General features: G+C 39.2%; 1 protein-coding gene across 2 annotated transcripts; it reads left to right on the top strand.

Moving 5' to 3' along the window:
- The first annotated feature begins 565 nt into the window (after nt 1-565).
- Nucleotides 566-9,756, top strand: PTGR2 (prostaglandin reductase 2). Of its 2 annotated transcripts, XM_009645539.2 has the most exons (9): nt 566-629; nt 2,049-2,167; nt 3,438-3,629; nt 4,582-4,752; nt 5,764-5,973; nt 6,776-6,897; nt 7,675-7,762; nt 8,498-8,537; nt 9,692-9,756. In XM_009645539.2, exons 1-9 carry the CDS (start codon nt 593-595, stop codon nt 9,754-9,756), a joined length of 1,044 nt encoding a protein of 347 aa, XP_009643834.1. In that variant the 5' UTR covers nt 566-592. The 2 variants fall into 2 exon arrangements, with proteins under 2 accessions (XP_009643834.1, XP_035756863.1); XM_035900970.1 differs by lacking the exon at nt 4,582-4,752 and having other exon boundaries at nt 593-629.
- The last annotated feature ends 11,275 nt before the right edge of the window (nt 9,757-21,031 follow it).

Below are 21,031 nucleotides of genomic sequence, written 5' to 3'. Positions count from 1 at the left end.
GATCTAATTCTTTCTCATCTCCGGGCCAGACCATTTCTTAGGAGAAAATGCACTGCTAATAGAAAGACTGGCTATTTCATGCAAAACATCTTGCACAACAATCTCCTTTTATCATATACCTGTGTACTGCCGTTGCTGGCATGCATGCATACCTTTTGTTGAGTTGCACCTGACTTTGCATGCAAAGCTGCCTCAGTGTCTTTTAGGCAGGAACAGAGCGTTCTCAGCACAGGAAAGCAAACCAAACATGTCTCCTACAGCCTGGTAGAGGGTGGTCATGATCCTACAAGGGGCATGATGCATTGTAATTTTCAGCCTTTCCAGAAGATGCTACTGTGACATTGTATAAAATGATGGCTTTAACAAGGTAAACAGGCAAAGTATTCACATGTTTGTTTATTTTACATTTGAGGTTGTTTTATATGATTCTTGGGCGTGGATGCTGAAGTTGGGGAGGCCCGTATTTCATCCCCACTTTCCAAATTACTAAGTACTTTGCTCCATATTCTGTTTTAAGAAAATGTATGTTTCAGTCCTTCAAACAGCGTTTTCCTTTGTAGGAATCCAATGTGAAATTGCTGCAAAAGCAAGGATGATTATACAGAGAGTAGTGCTGAATTCACGCCCCGGTATGTATTTCTCTCCAGTAAAGGAGCAATGTGTTTGTTATGGTTGCCTAATGCTCCAAATTGGTGAGGCTACCCTCACTAACTTAAGATACTGACATTTATGTATCTTAATATTGCATGCAACAATAAAGTTTATTGTGAAGTGTATTTATTTAGTCTGCATATGCAGATTTCTAAACTCTAGGATGAGGAAAAAAATATGTGAGAAAACCCTAAGTATAGGGACTCAAAGCAAAGAAAGATTAGCAAGCATTGCTTTTTGGTTCTGACATTTGTTCTTTTTGCACTTTTAAGAGATGACTAAAAGGAAGTATTTTGTTACTGTTAATTTTTGTTTCCTTTTAGTAGACATTGAATCTTTTCTTCTTCCCATGTTTCAAAGTGGTTTTTTTTTTTTAAATTTACACTTTTGAGGATCTGCTTACTTCCTTGCACATTTGTTTTATTATGGATGTCAGCACAATTTTTGGAATAATGAGTTTATGAATTGTCTGCTATATAAGACCCACATGTGCATTAAGTTTTTTGGAGGGTATTGTATGCTGCTCAATGCCAAAATAGTCCTAAGAGGTAAGAACTATTTCATGACCTGCAGATAAGTCTTTTCTAATGCAAATCAAATGTTACAGCACTAGCCTGCTGTAGTCACCCAATCACTCTGATGTAAAGTATACACAGGTATCTGGCTTTCCTCTTGGTGCCAGTGGTTCCAGTTGTCAGTCTGACTGATCTGCTGCATGTGGCACCAACCTGAGGATGAAGCCTCCAGTTCTGGGGCTCTTGGTGTACATTTTACAGGTGTTTCTGGGACACTTAATTTAAGGAGGTCTGTCTGTAGCTGCGAAAGGATGCTCTTGCAGCATGTGCATGCGTAGTGGTGATGGTCTGTATTCCCCCAATCTCACTGGGTCAAGAGACTGGAAGGTGAGAGTTTAAAACTTGCATGGTTAAAATTTATGGTCATTTGCTACTGGCAAAATGGTGCACGATGGTTTTGTTATGTGAGAGAAGTCCCAATGCATGTCTTCATTTTGAAAGTTAGGGGCTTTTCAGCACATAGGATATATAGAACCATTTTTTGATAACGGGGACAGCCCCTTTTATTTTTTTTTAAATTTGCCCTAATTGTTCATAAAAAAATATGTGTAGCGAACAGCACGGAAACTGTCAGTCAGTGCAAGTGCAAGGGAAGCGTAAGCTGACAGTTCAGCATGTCTTCAGTTTGCATGGTGGCAGGGCACCCATTTAAATCATAGTCTGTGATATAAAATCTGAAAGTTGGTTGGGAGATTTATACCTCAATAAAGATACAGGCTAACTTATTTTAAAAAGGACTACATTAAAAAAAGGCCTTCCCGTATTGATTAAGGGAAGCTCTATATTGATTCATTTATTTGTTTGATTTTAAAATAATTCTAGGTAAGAATGGAGTGCCAGTGGCTGAAAACTTCCAAGTGGAACACAGTACAATAGCAGATACAATCCAAGCAGGACAAGTGCGTGTTAGAACCCTTTATCTCTCTGTGGACCCTTACATGGTAGGTGATGGACTGAGAGCTAAGACAGAATTTGTTTTTAAAATATCTTCATCTCTGTACCTGTCATGATGTTTAACACTAAAGTTACCAATTATAGGACAAATTTATCTCTAGCATAACTTAGTAATTCTGTTAATTCTGATGGAGTTCTATTGGGAAGGAATTTGGCATTAATGTGCCTGTGATGTATATATAGCAATATGACTTTATAGGACCAGGAAGAGACTGTGAGCCCTGATATACAGTTACAGAATTGTTTGTATCAGCTTTTTCTGAACTTGGCCTTTTTTATATACATTTTTTATCCTTTTTTTTTTTTTTGTCATGGAAGGAAGTATTTCATGATGAAGTAAGAAAGGGCCAAAAATGTCTAGACAAAACACATGAACTATTCAAGTTTAAATGTTATTATCAGTTTTGTTTTCAAATAAAAGTCAGATTTTCTTCTTAAGTGGGTGATGGCAGAAGAAAAATGTGTCAATACTTTGTAAACAATGGAAACAGAGTATTAGTGAATGGAGCCACAATCAGCACTTGCACCTAATTCTGCAAAACTGTAGAAATCATGTGGTTGGGAGAGTTGTGAATTGAAATAGAAGTGAAGGTAGGGGGAGAATCAGGCATACCCAGTCTGCTAGTATGTAAAAGTTTGCTATAAAGAGAATTCTGATCATTTGTTCCCTGCATAGATGGAGGTAGTAGAAAAGAAACAGTTTTAATTTCAGGGAAGTCAGATTAGCTTGGGAATTAAGGAAAAGTTTTAAGAATCCTGAAGTACTACCTCAAGCTACAGGGGGAGAGATAGCGGAAAGACTTCAGATTTCAAGGTGTTTCATTAAACAGATCTCTGTCGGGGATGGTCTAAATACATTTTGACTGTTCTTCAGTGCACAGGCACGGACTAAATTACATGGGTGTTTTTTTCAGTCCTACATTTCTATGATTCATTCAGTTAAGGAATGGCATTTATAGGATTCTCAGATCCAAGCTAGTTGTCTTTGGTTGCACATCTTTGAGGCAGCGTCTATAGAAGGTGTTGGTTTTGGTAACGCTGCTGGAGGAGATCAGAATGGTCCTTTTGTACTGAGCAAACAAAAGGAGAAAGAGGGATCTAAGAAAAGATGATGAATATTTGGGGCTTACTGAGAGATTTTGGAGCAGCCCTTTGTGGTTTTGTGTTTGAAGTTTTAGACGTATCTCATTCCCAACTTGAACTCATAAACAAACCATGTGTTCCACCAGAGCCTTTCATTAAAGCCTTGTCTTTCAGCGCTGCCGTATGAATGAGGATACAGGCTCAGATTACCTCCTGCCCTGGCAGCTGTCTGAAGTTGCTGACGGTGGGGGCATTGGGATTGTGGAGGAGAGCAAGCACGATAATCTTACTAAAGGGGACTTTGTAACATCCTTCAATTGGCCCTGGCAGACAGTGGCCATTCTAGATGGAAGCTTGCTACAAAAGGTAATGTAAATGCAATGGCCAGATTGTCACTATTTTCTTTTCCTAAACCTTTTTTTCTTTCTTTTTTTTTTTTTTTTTTTAAATAGTGGCTAATGATACCATTTCTTAGTCAAAAACAAGCCAACATTATTGAAGCAACCAGTCCTCAAAAGGCAGATCAATTCACAGGTGGCAAAATCTGTATCAATTTCTCTTTTCTTAATAAAGAAAAATGTGAATGCTTTTTTTGGTCACAGACATGCCAGTATTATTTCAATTGCTGGGTTTTTAATAAATTTCTCTGAAGCTGCTTCTGTCAATTAATGATCCTAATTCCAGTTAGAACTCCTGATCCATGAGAATGTAGTTATAAGACTCAAAATTCTTCAGATATATTTAATTAAATTTATTTCACTAACTTGTCTTAGCGAAAGCTTGTACTTGAGATTGTACATCCACAGGAGAAAGGGTGTTCAACATTAAGTTGAATGTGGAGAGGTAACAGTGCATTAGGTATATTGTGTTCATCATCCTCATGTAACATGGAAAATGATGGTAGTTTAAAAACATACAATTTCCAATAAGTGTCTTCTTTTAGGACCCTTTGCCACTGATCTGCAATTGCAGTATTTGATAAAATGGTGCTATTTTATCCTTTTTGCTAACGTAAGGATAGTTCACCATTGCTGGAAACTTTTTCTCTCCCAACTGCTTTTTGACACTTCCACAATTGAAGTTCTTGCAAGTGACTTTGTTTAAAAACTTTTTCTAAAGCTGTGGAAATGTAATCTTTGTTTCATTTCCTCTAAACTTGTTATTAAAGTAGACCTAGTTTATAGCTAGCTTGTCCCTACCAGTTGTATCTTGCCTGGTAAATATCCTGTTAGTTTTCTGTCCTCAGACAATCAAATAGCAAACAGCAACACCTCACCTTGAAAAGAAATGAACACCACCGCATGTTTCTTTTTTGTAGCTTGTTCCACAACTTGTAAATGGACGCCTTTCCTACTTTCTCGGTGCAGCTGGCATCACAGGACTGACGGCACTGTTAGGTATAAAGGAGAAAGGACACGTGACTGCGGGTGCAAATCAGACAATGGTGGTGAGCGGAGCAGCCGGTGCCTGTGGCTCTTTGGCTGGCCAGGTAGGCAGGCTTAAGACGTACAAGCATACCTTGTTACCCAGTTTATCTTCTGAAACATGCTGGTTAGTACACGTACAGATAAAACTGTTGTACGGGTGAGCAGGCGTAACTCCATGGGAAGGGCCATTTTCACAGATTTGGCTCGCACTCTTTCTGAGAAAGATTTTAGTTGTGAAACTTAAGTTGCATGAAACTGGGATAGGAGAAAACAGCCCAAGGTCATTACTTGTCACTAGCATAAATAAAGTAGATGGTATAAATGCATGTATTTACTAAATACTTATATAGTAGTCTGCCATTTGAACACAGTCTGTGAGTTGACTGGCAACTTTCTTTTTTTTCTATATTAGAAAATATTCAGTAAAAAAATGTAGTAAACCCTTCTTTGCATTGTGTTCCATGGCATCCTTTGTGTTTTGAGATTTTCAGCCCTTTTATCTTCCTCAGCTTTGTAGAACATGTTGCGGTGTGTTCATGTAGGTGTGTTTGTGGATATCTACAAATATATATACACACACGTATATACACAAACATAAACTCAATAGATATTAAGCAAGCTTAAGACTTACTGATAAAGAGGAGCTATGAAGAAACAACACATAAGCAAGTCTATGAAGAATGTATTTAAATCAATTATTGTCCAGTCTTTTTTGCCTCTTATTAGCTATGTTACAGTACTTGGCAGATGGTGATTTTATACTATATTTGGCTCTCCAGTACTGCCAGTTGCTGGTGACTCCACAGACTAAACCTCCTGCAGTCAATGAGTTGGAAAGATGGCAGATTTCGGTTGTACCTGCTCCTTCTCTGTATGTGAGGAGGGAATGGCAAGAGGCAATTGTGTCACATGAGATGGAAGCATGTGCTGAACTTTGCTGCCTGGGGTTTAGTAGCATGGGGGATAACTGTAACACCCCCTCAGGCCCCCTTCCTCCCTGTGGTACCTTTATGCAGATGAATGACCTAACTTTTTTTTTTTTTTTTTTTCTTTTTTTAACTGTACTCCTGCAGATCGGCCGTCTGGAGGGCTGCTCTAGAGTGGTGGGGATCGCTGGCACAGATGAAAAGTGTGCCATTTTGGTCCAAGAAATGGGGTTTGATGCTGCTATCAATTACAAAAAGGGGAATGTGGCAGAACAGCTACGTGAACTCTGCCCAGGCGGGGTGGATGTTTACTTTGACAATGTTGGTGGAGACATCAGTGATACAGTTATAAGTCAGGTGATTATAGCAGCTGTTTGGTTTATTCTAGTCATTCTCCAATGTCTGTGTGCCCATCCTTGAATGAACTCATGCCGGAGGCCAGCCTGCAATACAGCAGAGCAGGCTTTCCACTTCAGGTGCTGATCCTGGTCCTGAGGAGAAATCAGATACTTGAAATCAGCATCTGTCATTTCAACTAGCCTGGCGGTATAGTAATAGAAACACAATTTCTGCTTCTTGTCTCTTGCTTCTTTGGCCAGGAGACTTGGTAATATTCTAAAAACCTTGTCTGTCAGTGTAGTAATCTTGTGTTTTGTCAGCTTTGGTTTTCTGGCTTCACAAAAGACCAGCTCTGCTGGGCCTCCATAAAGACTCTTGACCAGCCCTCTTCATTGTTAATGTGAATCTACTCTGTCTCATGGCAGGGAGGCTTTGGTGGCAATGCCATCTTTGCGAGTTCTAAATTACAGCTGTACCCAACAGCTGTATCCAGCTTCTTTGTCCTATTACCCCTCTCCTCCTGACAAAAAGGCATGCAATAAGTAACAATTTCTTATATTCCTTGTATTTAATGCCTTTTTAAATTACACATAGGCTGTATAACATTTATTTTTCTACTATTGCCCTGCATTTATCTATTTGAATGTTGTCGTAGGTTGAATGGAACTGCCTGCAATTCTCCCACTCTTTTCTAGGAAATGTGGCTCTAAGTAAGGATACCCATTTGAAAATTTTGCAATATAATCTATTGCATCTCTGGAAAATTTAGTTTCTGAGGCCAAGGACTGTAGTTTTTCTTACTTTGTGCTGTCCCAAACAGATGAATCAGAACAGCCATATCATCCTGTGTGGACAGATTTCTCAGTATAACAAAGATGTGCCTTATCCTCCTCCGCTGCCTCCTGACATAGAAAAAATACGGAAAGAAAAGAATATCACAAGGTACATTTCTCCTCCAGAACTTGTGACCAGGTTCCAGGTAGATTGCACACGTGATGTTGTGAGTCTGTTGTTCAAAAAGTAGTCTGTAGATCCGCAGTAGGCATAAATCGGAACAGAACTTTGCCATACTAAAAAAGGAAACTATAGTCACCATGTCAGTAAATCCTTTCTCTTACATTTGTCTGTATCAGGTTAAAAAAATGGGAAAGGGTGTTGTTACATGTTAGCATAGTTGTCTGTGGTTGCTCGATTTAGTCCTGGAGTCTCTGACAGATTCTTCGGTACGAGGGAAGGTGTTGCCATGGTTCTATTCTCACGTGTTTTGCAGAGTGCTTTCTCTCTAAGTGTTGTAGTTCAGGCAGAGAGAAAACCGAATATTTTTAAAGTAAGAATGCAGCTGATGCAGTGGTTGTATTGAAATTACATTTGTAGTATTTAGGCTTTTATTAGATAATGGGACTGTGGGTATGACCAAAAAAAAGTAAAAAAGAATAGGAATTCACTCACGTTTTATGGGCATTTGCTTATTCTGGTGATACTACTTGATTTTTATTACTCTTCTCTCTGATACTTGAATGCAATTACTTGACTAGGGCCTATCTTACTGTCAAGCTCCTGCTGCAGGGAGCTGTCTCAACAAGCTGGCAAAGCTCTGAGCTGGTCTCATTGTAATTAATATTCATAACCCTTCAGTTTCAGTAATGCTGTTCCCTGAAAAAAGATTTGTAAGGAAATACCAACCTTCCTTAAATCAAGGCTCATTCTTCTCTTTCACAGGGAAAGATTCTTAGTGTTGAACTACATGGACAAACAAGAAGCTAGTGTATTACAGCTCTGTCAGTGGATCCAAGAGGGTAAACTGAAGGTAGGAACTTGGACATCTAATCTGTGGCCTCTGATACTGCCTCTTCGGATCATGGTCAGACTACAGGAAGTCCGATTTCTTTGTCCTTGGCTCTCTTACCATGCCTCAGAATTAAACGGATTTTCTTACGAATGTTTCAGTATACTTGAAAGCTTATTAGGTAGCACTGTTTTAATAGATACCTGCAAGGATGATCCGACTGTAGTATGACAGACTTTTCTAATTACATGCTGCTGATGTCTGCTATTTCTTTCAGTATAGAGTGCAAGTGCTTTTTTACTTAAGGGATCAGACCTTCAAAAATACTTTCAAATTCCTCATTAGTTAGTGTCCTGAGTGCTTTTGGGGATCTTGTCTGAAATTTTGTTTCAAGCTTTATAATCACCGTTTATTATTTTGTGATGGGCAGATGCTTTGTCCATCCCTTCCCTGTGAGGTCTGTCTAAATTAGTTTTTGATTCTTCAGGTTATTTTCTCCTGGGAAAATCCTGAGACATGAAATTTTGGCAGGGGCAGGGATGTTCCAGTTCTAATTGAAGCATTAAATTGCCTACAGGCTTATCAGGAAGAATTCACTTCTCTCTTGATAAAAGAACCTGGCCCAAGCAGAGCACTGTCTGTTGTAGCAAGAGAATCCCTTAGATTTTGGTAGTTTCTGTGGCAGTTTCATGGCATGTTTCTAAGAAATGTTAATCTTGTTTGAAGAAAGCTAAAAGGACTTGTTTGCATTGACAGGTCAGAGAGACTGTGGTAGAAGGCTTAGCAAACATTGGTGGTAAGATTTTTACACCATTTTCTAAAAATGATAATCTGATTAAATACAATGGCAGTAGAAGTTAATGACTTCCTTTGTTTCATTTGCCAATTCAGATTTTTGTATTTTATCTATAACATGATTTTTATGTTAGAATAAAAAATATTTTTTCACAGGGTATTAAAAAGTTCTGTGAGAAGATTATTTTATGTTAAAGAAACCTATTGAATATAAATTTTGAGATTTTTTGGAGACAGCCACCCTGATCTTACAGATTTAAGGTGCTGCCCATTTCTTAGAACTCGCATGTAAGAAAACAATATTTTGGAAACGTTGAACTTATGCTTTAAAAAAACCAGTCTTTAACAGTGCTTGTTATTGGATTTGCTAACAAATAATAAAATGAAAAGTACATACAAGAAAGGGGAAAGCATATTAGAGATTGCTAAACAAGTAAAAATTAATTTCTTTTAAAGGAACAAAATAGCCTGTAGCCTGTTCAAAAAATCTGTAACAAAGAAAATATAAAAATGAAGGGGGCCTTGTGACTCCAGTGAGACAAAGCCAGAGCCAGGTGACTCAAGATGTGCTGTAAGAATGCTTCCCTTTCAAGTATAAGGGAAGAGTATGATCTAGTCCACTTAGTCTTTAGTCCCACAAGATTGGAGACCAGTAGAATTAAGTGATAGCCAAATTTTACAGACTTAGATTTATTCTAGTTGTTGCTACTTACTGGTATACGTATGTATTTTGAAGGAATTTGATCAAATATAGCAGTCATACTTTATTTACTCAAAGATTTATTATTTTGCACCAGCTTCTGACAGCTACTGCACTACACAGAGTATAGACCTTTTCCTTTTACAAGGGTTTGTGAAACCCACAGCATCTGTGGGCTTTCCAGTCATGCCGTGTCTTTCTGTTTGGTATTTGTATGGCATATCACAAAAGCAACAAATGTAATCGTTAACTTGTATAGGGCTAAACAGTTGCTTACAAATCAGGTTTTTTAATTATTACACAAAACTGCTGTTGGCAGTTTGTTACAGATTAGCTTTTTTTTTTCCTTCTTAATTTGGGGAGCTGTTCAATACATTTGCTTCTACCATTTTTTTTTTGAAAGTTATTTGGCACATTTTGCTTGGCACTAACTTATTTCATTATTTCTCTTGAAGCCGCTTTCCAGTCAATGATGAATGGAGGCAATATTGGAAAACAGATCGTCTCAGTTTCCAAGTAAACACTGTTGCTTCAGGAAAAATAATTGGATTCTATCTCTAACCGTGAGCTAGTTTTTACATATACTAACTTCCATTTTCTTAAATAAACCATGAAGTTGTTCTGTATGTACTGAAAGCAGAGATTCTGGGATGCTAAGGCAGAACTTATGCTAATAAACTAAATAGAACTGGAAACAGGAGTGCAATCATTTATACTAGGAATGAATATATGTTCTTTGACATGATTTTGACAGTTGCCAGCTAGCACGCTTGCAGATATTTCATGGGTATGGTTTGGAAGTTAGAACATCCTAGGAGACATTTCCAATAAGCAGTTTGTATGAAGCCACCTAGTTATTGTCAGAAGAATTTAGTAGTGCAGATGTGTACCATTCCCATGCTAGTTTGTCTCAGTGCCCAGGAACTTCTCTAGACATTTTTAATTTACTAGTGTAAGTTTATCCTGACAGTCCAATCAATCCAGCTAATTATTTTAGAATATAGCTGTTCGCATTTTTACAGATAATTGCAATGAAAAATTCCATTTCTGGAATTCAAGGTCTCTAATAAGAAAGGTATTTCCATTTTGCCATCTGAAACAAATTTCCACTGATCTGGCTTGTGCATTTCTTTGTATTGTATCTGATATCCCCTATTTTCAGAGCACTTGAAACCTAATTCATTTACAATTCCACCTGCATGCAACCTGAGACTTTCATCAGAGATAGATACTGGTGTAGGGTAAGCCTCCTGCTTAACTGTTCGTTTATTTACTCTTCTCAGTCTCTGCATTCCAGACCTAAGTGAAGTTTTCTTTTTAGAATTCTTTTTCTAAAATCTACTGTATCTGATTTTTATGTTAATCTGTCTGATTTCACTAGTTTTTCTGGTTTTTACACCTCTCCAGGGTGACAGACATAGGATCTCAAAACATGCTGCCTGATGACAGAAGGTAACTTTGCAGACAATTGACCTTCTGTTCCCTCAGTAACTTATCTTGGCTCAGAATTTTTGGTCTCACAGTGCTCTTTACCATCTCAATGGGGAAACTTGAAAAAATGAGTCACCGTTTCCAAGTTTGACTAGCACAACCCCAAGCCAAATGAGATTGATGAGATTAAATATGTGTCTTCAAAAGCAAGGAACAGAAAAGGGAACAGATAATTATCTTAAATACATTAGAATTCCACTACCATGTACATTTAGAGATATTAACGCATATCTGTTTAGAAAATAGGATTGTTCATGACACATTCTGATTTACAGGCAATTGGTTTTGGTCTTAATTTGTTTGCCTGTAAGAGAAGTGCTTCCAAACAGCAGCGTCAGCTGAGCTGTCCAGAGAATGGATTATCTAGATCTGTGTGAGTCACTACATAGGCTCAAACCAAATGGAATTCAAGGACTAGGAAGGAAACACTGCAAGAAATTTGGCATTATAAACCATTTTGCATGCTGTGGAAAATAAGACAACGGGTATCAAAAATGCCTAACATGGTTGTGAACAATATGAAAAACAGTCCTTTCATCTCCTAGTGCTGAAGCTAGCCCTGGATGAAGTGTGCAGTGACAGATGCCATAAACTTTGAGGAAAAGAAAGACACCTTCAGTATAGCATTAGATGGTTTAAAACCTTCCAGCGTGCATCTTTCAACTATATAACTAGTGACTGGTTCACTTCCAGCTAGATTGTGAATCCAACATCAGCATAACTGACTCAAGCAGCATTAATAACAGTGTCACTGGGATAGGAGCCAAAATTTTTATGCAGCAAAATCAGTATGGTCATAGTTGGCAGATGAAGACAGAAAGCAACAGGTGAGTGAAATTCTATGAATTCCTGCATATTGACTGTTTTTAGATGGTAACTCACATGTGAAAGTTAAGTGATGCAGGCTTGTAAGGCTTGATAATTCTTGATAATTAAAATGAGAGGCAAGAGGAAATGCAGTGATCCTGAGAACTGTCTCTAGACTTGGATTCCTGTTGTGTCAGCTGGATTTAATGGGGAGCTGATGGGAATACAACCTGTCCAAACAGCAGCTCTAATGAGTGTGCTGATGTGTCCATTGTCCCCTTTCCTTTCTTTCTTCTCTCCCGCATGCCTATGGCTGATACGAATATTTAGACTGAAACAGCATCACCATCACCCTATAGGTTTGTTACCTAATGCAGGCCAGATTCTGCATTCTGCATTCACCTTCTGCCAGGCAGCAGATTAGCCTTAATGCACTTTAATACACTTAGAATCTTTCTGAATAAACGTCCTCATCCTTACAGTTCATTCCTAAAGCAAATATCTAAATGCAAAAGAAGATAGCCCACTCCATGTATGTGACCAACCATCAACACTCCACACCCCTGCAACAAAGCTGATCTTAACCTGAGGCTCAGTTGCTACTGCTCCTGAAAATTGTTACAGATGCAAGAGTATTTTTACAAATCAGAGTGTTAGTATTGCTGTTGCTGCTGAGTTGAAATAGTATCAGTTTTAATTAGGAAGAGAAAATCCTCCACTGAATTTGGGGGCTTTTTGTGTGTCTGTCTAATTGTACATAAATATATATGGCGCTTTTCAGGGCATGGTGTCACCATGTTTTTCATATTTTCTTCCACCCTTGAAGACTAACCTCTTCCTACACACAAGTTTTGATGTCCTATAAGTTGCATTTCCCTATATTTGGCTTCCTCTGATCTATCAATTTTGCTTCTGTTTCAACAGCCTGTTTTGAGAAAAATGCCTTTTATGCTTAAAACTGAGGACTCTTCTTCTGTTTTAATTCCAGCCTGCTTGGAAAGAAGTATATCATAGGGTAGAATGCAAAGCAAGCTTAGTAAATACCTGTATATTTCAAAAGAGACTTCAACTATGAATTGTGGTGAGTGTTTGTTGTATGAAGGTAAGAAAGCAATCATAACAATAACCACTACTGAAAAGGTGTTAAAATATTGCTTTCCTTTCATGTGATACAGGTGAAGGCCTCAGTCTGGCATATTTATGTTTCCGGAGTTACATTTGTTTGTCCAAGGTACAGATTTTGTACTTTTGAGCAGTGTTTGTTGAAGAGCTACTCCAGAGTGAGCTCATCCCTGGCACTGTGAGTTGACGCACCTTCCAGGAATGACAGCCCTTTAGGAAGTTATTTTTCACAACTGAAACAAAATATGGTAAAATTATAAAATTCCCAGCACTATTAATTTTACAGCCATTGCTTAGTAATCCACACAAGTCGTAAGCCTATTAATAGCTGGTGATGTGAGGGGTGATCCAGAGTGAGATCATGCTGAGATACTGATGCTTTACCTTAATAAAGGCAGCTTGATTGCAGCAGCATTCCTGTAGTTGGGTAAGCTATCAAGGGCAATGTAGGTTCTAACAGCATTAGTCAAATGGCTTTAGGGAAAAAAGAAAAAAAAAAGATGAGGATAGTCAAAGTAAATGACATCCTGGTACCCCCAATGTTTAGGATTATCACAGAAGCATTTCTTTACTTGTGAATCCTGGCTCACATTACCTCTTAAGAATAAATAAAAATCAAGGGGAGACAATGCTTTAAACGAGCTGCTCACAGTTGTAAAAAATATTAATACATCTTTTTTTCACCTTGTCTTAATTTCTTAATTATTGTAATACTGTGACTCTTCAACAATCATATTTTGCACTACGGGAGAGGTCTCATTTAACAAAGGGTGACAAATAACTGGTAACAAAAATCCAAGATGCTTTGGATGTAGTAGATAGAGTCTCACTGGGTGCAGAAGCACCAGCATTTGTCCTGTGAAGCTTTACCTTACAAAAATGGTGACTGATAGTTTATAAGATCATAAGCAAGAGCAAACATTAATTCAGAGTAGGAGATGTGTGACCACAGTAAGGTACTAGAAGTTCAGTTACACTTTCTTTATAAATAAGCATTTCCTGTTGCAAAGGGTAATAAAACTTAAACAGTATTGGGCAGAGAGACCTTTTTTTTTTTTCTCCTTATTTTTCTTTGAGCCAACCTTGATACCATAAGTCAGCGGGATAAGAACCCTCTAAAACTCAGTGTGTAGTTTTAGAAAGCAGGCGTTTTTTATTATGGCACCAGGCACACAGGGGTTTGCCCCTCCTAGTGTGTGCCCTGAATTATTCAACTACAGAGGTTATATGGAATCAGAATTTACAGATTCATTAGGTTTCTATGAAATGATTATCATATTCATACTATTCCCTGGAACTCATTAATATATGTAAATGTCCTCACGGCATGTGCATTTATGTCCATTGGTGGTCTTCCAAGGTCCTCTGGTGGTCGTCAGTAGTCTTCCTCACTGTGTCCGCTCATTGAAGTCGGTCTTTGGGCATGCTTGGTCTGTTACTGGCCTATTTACATATTTCTTGCTGATACAAAACTAGTTTATTCTAGCACAATTCTTCTATCTATCTGTCCTACTCAAGGCTACAGTGTCTTAGCACAACTCTTCTATCTATTCTACTCAAGGCTACACTTCCTTCTGTCTAATCACATAGAGCATCTTGTTGTAAATTATTCCAAGCTTGCAAGCTTGACTGAGTTGCTCCAATTAGAGGGGGACCATATGTTCCTTTTTGATGATACAAAATTCATTATCAATCCCTCCTTTTCTTTTGAGGGTTTGTAGCCAGCAAGCTACAACCCTCATCATATGAGCTTTTACCTCCCATAAAGGTTAAAGCAACAATTATTACATTGTATCATTACACAGGTAATTATACATATGGCAATAAAGAAAACAATTAACAAAAATAATTTCTCAAACGAGGACCAATCAGGTAACCGTGAGGTTAATTTACGCCAAATTTCTTCAAACCTCAAAGATGTGTCATCCTGCTGTATTTATTTAACTGTGTTGACTTGCTGTTTTATAACCCCTAAATCTACATTTATTTGCCCTGTTTCATCAATATATGTGCAACAGCTAGAGTTGACAACTGCACATATTCCACCATGAGAGGCCAACATCATGTCCAAAGCCATTCTATTTTGATGGTCACTTGTGATATCTCTGTAACTTCTCTTTGTAAAGCTTCTATTGCATCAGAAGTGGTACTTCCAATCTTCTCAAAACACCAAGGGCCACAGCCTGCCTTTCGTAGGTGAACAGTTCAAAAGGCTTTTCTAAATTAGGCAGCCCTAAAGCTGGAGCTTTCACCAAGACCCTTTTAAGTTGAATGCATGCATTCCGACTTTCATCTGTCCATTGCAGGGGACCTTTCGATCATTTCAATAATTCATACAAAGGTTTTACCATCAGTCCCTAATTAGTAATCCACAGATGACACCATCACCATCCCACCATTCCTAAAAAGATTCTCAGCTTGTGGACATTTTGAAGTTCTGCGAGTTGGCAAATAGCTTCTATCCTCTCTTTACTCAACTGTCTCTGTTCCTTCAGGATCTCAAAACCCAGGTATGTTACAGTTTCTTGTGCAATTTGAGCCTTTTCCTTTGACACTCGATAACCACCGAGTCCAAGGAAATTTAATAAACTTATTGTCAGTTCCAAGCATTCCACCCAGGAATTTCCAGCTATCAGTATATTGTCAACATACTGTACCATTATCCCATTCTTATTGTCTCTTCTCCACAGTTCCAATTCTTTTGCTAATTGATGTCCAAAAATTGTTGGACTGTTTTTGAATCCTTGGGGTAACACTGTCCAAGTATATTGGGTCTTCCTTCCCGTTTCAGGATTTTGCCACTCAAAGGCAAATAATTCCTGACTTTCAGAATCAAGTGTGATGCAGAAAAAGGCATCTTTTAAACCCAGGACTGTAAACCACCCGTACTCTCCAGTAAGAGCAGTCAGCAGTGTATATGGATTTGCTACCACAGGGTGGAGATCTTGGACAATTTGATTCACTGTTCTCAAATCCTGAACTAACTTATAAGATTTCCCATCAGCTTTCTTAACAGATAGAACTGGAGTATTATATTTAGATTTCCATTCTCTCAACAATCCGTACTTAAAAAATTTCTGTATAATAGATACTAATGCAATTTTGGCCTCTAACTTTAAGGGATAATTGTTTCAGTCTTACCAGTGCTGATCATGGTTTAAGGTCTATCCTTACGGGTTCAGCTTTCTTTGATTTCCCTGGTATTTCTCCCAGGCAATGGGAATCGACGCATTCTTAACTTCGGCCGGGATTTTCTTTTCCATCTGCTCAATTTCCTGTAATAACAGTATTGAATCTTGGACAAATTTAGACTCAGGCATTATTACTTCCACTTCTCCATTTTTGAACTTTATTTCAGCTTCTAATTTTTCTAATAAATCTCGGCCTATTAGAGGTTTTGGTGCACCTGGCAGATACAAAAACTGATGTGTTAACCATTGTTTTCCAATTTTAAATCTCAAAGGTTTAAAGAAGGGCTGTGTTTCTGACTTTCCTGTCGCACCAGTGATTCTCACAGTATCATATCCTAATTCATGTCTCTTTGTATTTAAAACTGAGTAAGTTGCCCCTGAATCAACTAAACATTCTATTTCCATTTCATCTTCCCCTAGCTTAACCAGAGGCTCTGCTGAGGGAGATTCCTCTGGCCCCCTTTAGTCCCTAGCTTCTACAGCTAACATGGGAGCGTCCAATTCCCCAAGTTTCTGCAAAGATGGGCATTCTCGCTTCCAGTGCTCCTCCTTTTTACAGTAAGCACATTGAGTCTCTCCTACTAGGGACTTTCGGAATCCTCTACCATGTCCTTTTCCTCGATAACCACCTCTAAATCCACCCCCAAGTCCTCCTCGAGGACCATAGGTTCCTTCTAGCACAGCAATCAGGCTAGCATTCTCTTTCTGCTGATCCCTATTCCTATAGACCATCCAAGCCATATCCAACAACTTTTGCAAATCTCTGGCATCTGCTCCCTGAGGTTTTTGCAACTTTCTCCGAATATCATCAGTGGACCGCCCAGTAAACAAAGCCGCTAACTGGCTCTTACCTTCCTTGGTTTTGGGATCAAGGGTTGTATACTTCTGGGCAGCTTCCTTCAATTTATTTAAGAAATCATTTGGAGATTCCTTTATATCTTGTTTGATTTCATATAATTTTGACCAATTTGTCGCTTTTGGTATAGCATTTCTTATACCAAACAAAATCCATTTCTAATACTGCGTGAACAACAATTTATTTCCATCATCATTAGGGTCCCAGTCAGGATCTACTGAGGGAAAATGGTGTTCTAACTGCCCTTGTAGCATCCCTGCCACTACCTGAGCCTCAAGCTGAGTTCTTGGCATCTTTATGAATCATTTCTCCTTCTGTACTATCAAACAATATTTGCATGATAACTTCAATATCCTTCCAATCTGTATCCTGAGTTTTGATCATCATTTCAAAAGCACTAGCCACCCGATCGGGATCGTTCCTATAGCTACTAGTAGCTATTTTCCAGTTATTTATTTTCCAGTCTGTGTTCTAAAAAGGCACTTTCGCCATGACCAGACCATCATTTCCAACTGCAACATAATTCCCTGTCAGCTGTGAGTTCTCTCCGCCACCGGAATCATTCCCACAACACCTCTCTCGGACCCATCGTCTGATCCCTCTGCCCAGAGGGCTCAGACCCATGATTCAGAGGCCTCTGCCTCAACCTCGTAGTCACTAACATCTCCACATCCTCATCTCTGTCCGATACTACATGCCAAACAGCACCTCTTTAATGTCTTCCCTTTATCTCTCGCTTATCCTTTTCTAATGCCAACAGTTGGAATCAGAATAGAATCAGTTGGAGCCAAACTGATCCCCAAATTTGCCACTCAGGATGCTGCCTTAGTGTAAAAAACATATCAGCATACAATACCTCATCCCATTTTCCTTCCCTCCTTAAGAACTCTTAACATCAATTGTAACAAGGTATTAAAGTACCATTTACTGGCCACTTTTCTCCGTCTTCCAATTTGTATAGCAGCCACCATTGATTTACAATACTTAATGAAATCATCTCTTTTTGCAACCCAGCCAGGGGGTCTGCCAGTTTGTTTCCAATGCCTCACAATACAGCCCAAAGGTGACTTCTTTAAAACTCCCCCACCCATAGATGATCCAGCACCCATTTTAAATAGCGCGTGCGCACACACACACACACACACACACGTGAGTTCTGTGTACAACAGAGACACAAACAGCGAACTACTATAACAAACACTTAACAAGCAAACACACACCTATAGTAACAATTACTGCAGTTGTATTCAACATTTACCTTGAGCGGGGACTCTAACCCCTTTCCAAACCAAGTGTGGGTTTTTTTTGGTTTGGGGTTTTTTTTTCCTTTTTTCTTTTTTTTTCTTTTTCTTTTTTTTTTTTTTTTTTTTTTTTTTTTTTTTTTAAACCAACTGGGGGCTCTAGCCCCAGCCTGGGTCTTCAACCCAACTCTGTGGCAGCAAAAAATCTTATGGGTAAGTAACCAAATTTCCTAAAAGAATGCCTTAATACTTACAAAGCAGTGGCTTCACTCAGGGGCTCTTCAGTCCAGGGATCAAGGCTCTCCCTGAGATTCCCTCAGTGCCAGCTGAGGTCCTGTGATCCCTGGAACCGTCGAGGCTCAAGACCTGAGTCCCACCTGGGTTGCCAAAACTGATACCGTAAGTTGGCAGGATAAGAACCCTCTAAAACTCAGTGTGTAGTTTTAGAAAGCAGGCGTTCTTTATTATGGCACCAGGCACACAGGGGTTTGCCCCTCCTAGTGTGTGCCCTGAATTATTCAACTACAGAGGTTATATGGAATCAGAATTTACAGATTCATTAGGTTTCTATGAACTGATTATCATATTCATACTATTCCCTGGAACTCATTAATATATGTAAATGTCCTCACGGCATGTGCATTTATGTCCATTGGTGGTCTTCCAAGGTCCTCTGGTGGTCGTCGATAGTCTTCCTCACTGTGTCCGCTTGTTGAAGTCGGTCTTTGGGCATGCTTGGTCTGTTACTGGCCTATTTACATATTTCTTGCTGATACAAAACTAATTTATTCTAGCAAAATTCTTCTATCTGTCCTACTCAAGGCTACAGTGTCTTAGCACAACTCTTCTATCTATTCTACTCAAGGCTACACTTCCTTCTGTCTAATCACATAGAGCAACTTCTAAGGCTATCCTGTTGTAAATTATTCCAAGCTTGCAAGCTTGACTGAGTTGCTCCAATTAGAGGGGGACCGTATGTTCCTTTTCAATGATACGAAATTCTATATCAATCTTCTGCTTGTTTGTATCTGGTAAAGTTTTATGCACTCCCATTTCCATCCGTTCTCCCTTTGCACCTTGAACAGTTCCTGTTGGCTATCCTGTATGTAATTTTCTTCCCTTCTGTTTTCTTACCCTCCATTTTTCCCCCATTTTCCTTATTTTTTTTTTAGTTCATCATGTTTCTTGTCCTTCTTCTTGTTGGCTTCCTTGATAATCAGAAAAACATGCTATTTTTCATGGGAACACCTATTAGTGGTTTAATGCTAGGCCATGTAGTTTACTGTCAGGACTTCATGGAAAATGTCAGCAATGCCATGAAGAGAGCTTGCCACCTCTGACATAAGCGTGTCTTACTGTACTTTATAGTAGCTGTTGTTACAGAAGTGGAGAGAATGAAGGCAGATGCCTTTCAAGTACCTTAATCTCTTTATTCTATATTTCAATGTATTGATTGTGGAAGAAACAGATGCAGGATTACTTAGTCCTGTTGTTTGTAACATTGCTCTTCTGTATTGCTATGCTGCCTTTTTCTTTACTGCGTTCTCTTCACAGTGGGAAAATGTTTATACAATCCATAAATACGCTGCCAGGGGATAAAAGATCACAGGCAGATGGCATTATCCTGCAATAAGAAAGGGTAACAGCAGCTGGAATTCGCTCCAAACGGAGAAAATATTTTGTGAGACACAACTGGGAACTCTTTAGGAAAAGCACAGAAAAAAGCAAAGCAGAAATGAGTCAAGACTTTTTAGCCACAGGAACACAGAAATTTGCAACCAGAAAGATATCTTGGATAGCAAAATTCAGTTTTGCTACAGTACTTTTCTCTGGGTTGAGTGGTGGTAAGAGGGTGGGTGAACAGGTGAGCAGTATTGAAAGAAAACTGAAAGTATGAAGCAGCAAAGTGGTGTTTATGCAAGAGCAGGGAGGTGAATTTATTCTTATGTGAGACTGAGGGCAAATGGTGAGAGAAGGCAGTAAGGTTTTATGGGGCTATGGGTCTACCCTCCTCTGCTCCACCCTTTTCTTGGACTGGCTTCCCCGTTATCTCTGAGACCTTCCTGCAGTCCCTCTTCTTCTGTAAGGAGCCCTCCTCACCGCATCAGCCCTTACTTGCTTTCCTTTGCCTCCCAGGCTGGGGAATGTAGGAAGGGAAAGTAAAGGGCCAAGGACCAGGCTGTGAAGGGGTGCAGTTTGGACAGGAGTCGGCCCAGTTGGGCTTTCTCCTGGTTTTGGGGGCGATGGGGTGAAGGCAGGACGCTGTCTACTGGTTCTTTTCCTGCTGGGATGGAGCTGCCTTTATGTCCCAACTTCCCCAGAGTAGAACCTATATCTCTCTTTCCCCAGTAAGAATCCCATTAGAAAGCTGTATGGGCAGCAGTGAGCATTTCAAACTGGAACAGCCCATTCCGTGCCCTTGGGCCAGTCAGCGAGTGAGCCTTCAGTGCCCTGCAGGCAGCTGTCTCTCACCTCTGCCTCTGCTTAGGCCAGCTCCAGAAAGGGGTTCTTTCTCTTTGAACTTTTGGAACTGTTGGGGGGTTTTTTTGTGTGGTTTTATTTTTTTAGTATGCTATAGAGATAGTGGGAAAAGCACATGGAAAAAGCCTCCTCCCCCTCCCGCCCTTGCATTTTCCACTACACTGAATGCCAAGATCTGGGGTCACTGGATTGGACAGGCCTTCACTGATGACAGTTATAGGAAATTATGCATGGCCATGGCATTCCCCTGGGAACTTCCCCCTGCAAGTTTTGCTCAGCCCTCAGAGCACTGAGGGTAATGCATGTAAAAGAATCTTCTCTCTTTTGTTTATGTTATGCATTTCACAGCATCTTGGATGTAATTCACCAATGAACACAAGAATTCCTTCATAAGCAAGCAGCAGCATGAAAAATTACACGTTTTTCTAAGCCTCTTTAAGAAAAAAAAAAAGAGAAGAAAATGTATTTGAAAGACATTCTCAGATTTTTTTTTCTTTCCAAATAATCAAGTGTCCTTTTAGACTAGTTTCAAATGGGAATTAAGTATTTTAGGGAGCTCCTCAATACAGATTAAAAAACAATCCAAACCAACCCAACAAACCCTGC

This window comes from Egretta garzetta, unplaced genomic scaffold (genome assembly GCF_000687185.1).
Source record: "Egretta garzetta isolate BGI_Z169 unplaced genomic scaffold, ASM68718v1 scaffold828, whole genome shotgun sequence".
Classification (NCBI taxonomy): domain Eukaryota; kingdom Metazoa; phylum Chordata; class Aves; order Pelecaniformes; family Ardeidae; genus Egretta; species Egretta garzetta.
The sequence above is the reverse complement of the archived record's forward strand: the minus strand, read 5'-3'. Positions and strand labels throughout refer to the sequence as shown.

Coding starts and splice junctions, on each gene's coding strand:
- PTGR2 (XM_009645539.2), top strand. CDS start 593: ATGATTATACAGAGAGTAGTGCTGAATTCACGCCCCG. Junction 2,168..3,437: donor TCTCTGTGGACCCTTACATG/GTAGGTGATGGA, acceptor CTTGTCTTTCAG/CGCTGCCGTATGAATGAGGA. Junction 5,974..6,775: donor GTGATACAGTTATAAGTCAG/GTGATTATAGCA, acceptor TGTCCCAAACAG/ATGAATCAGAACAGCCATAT.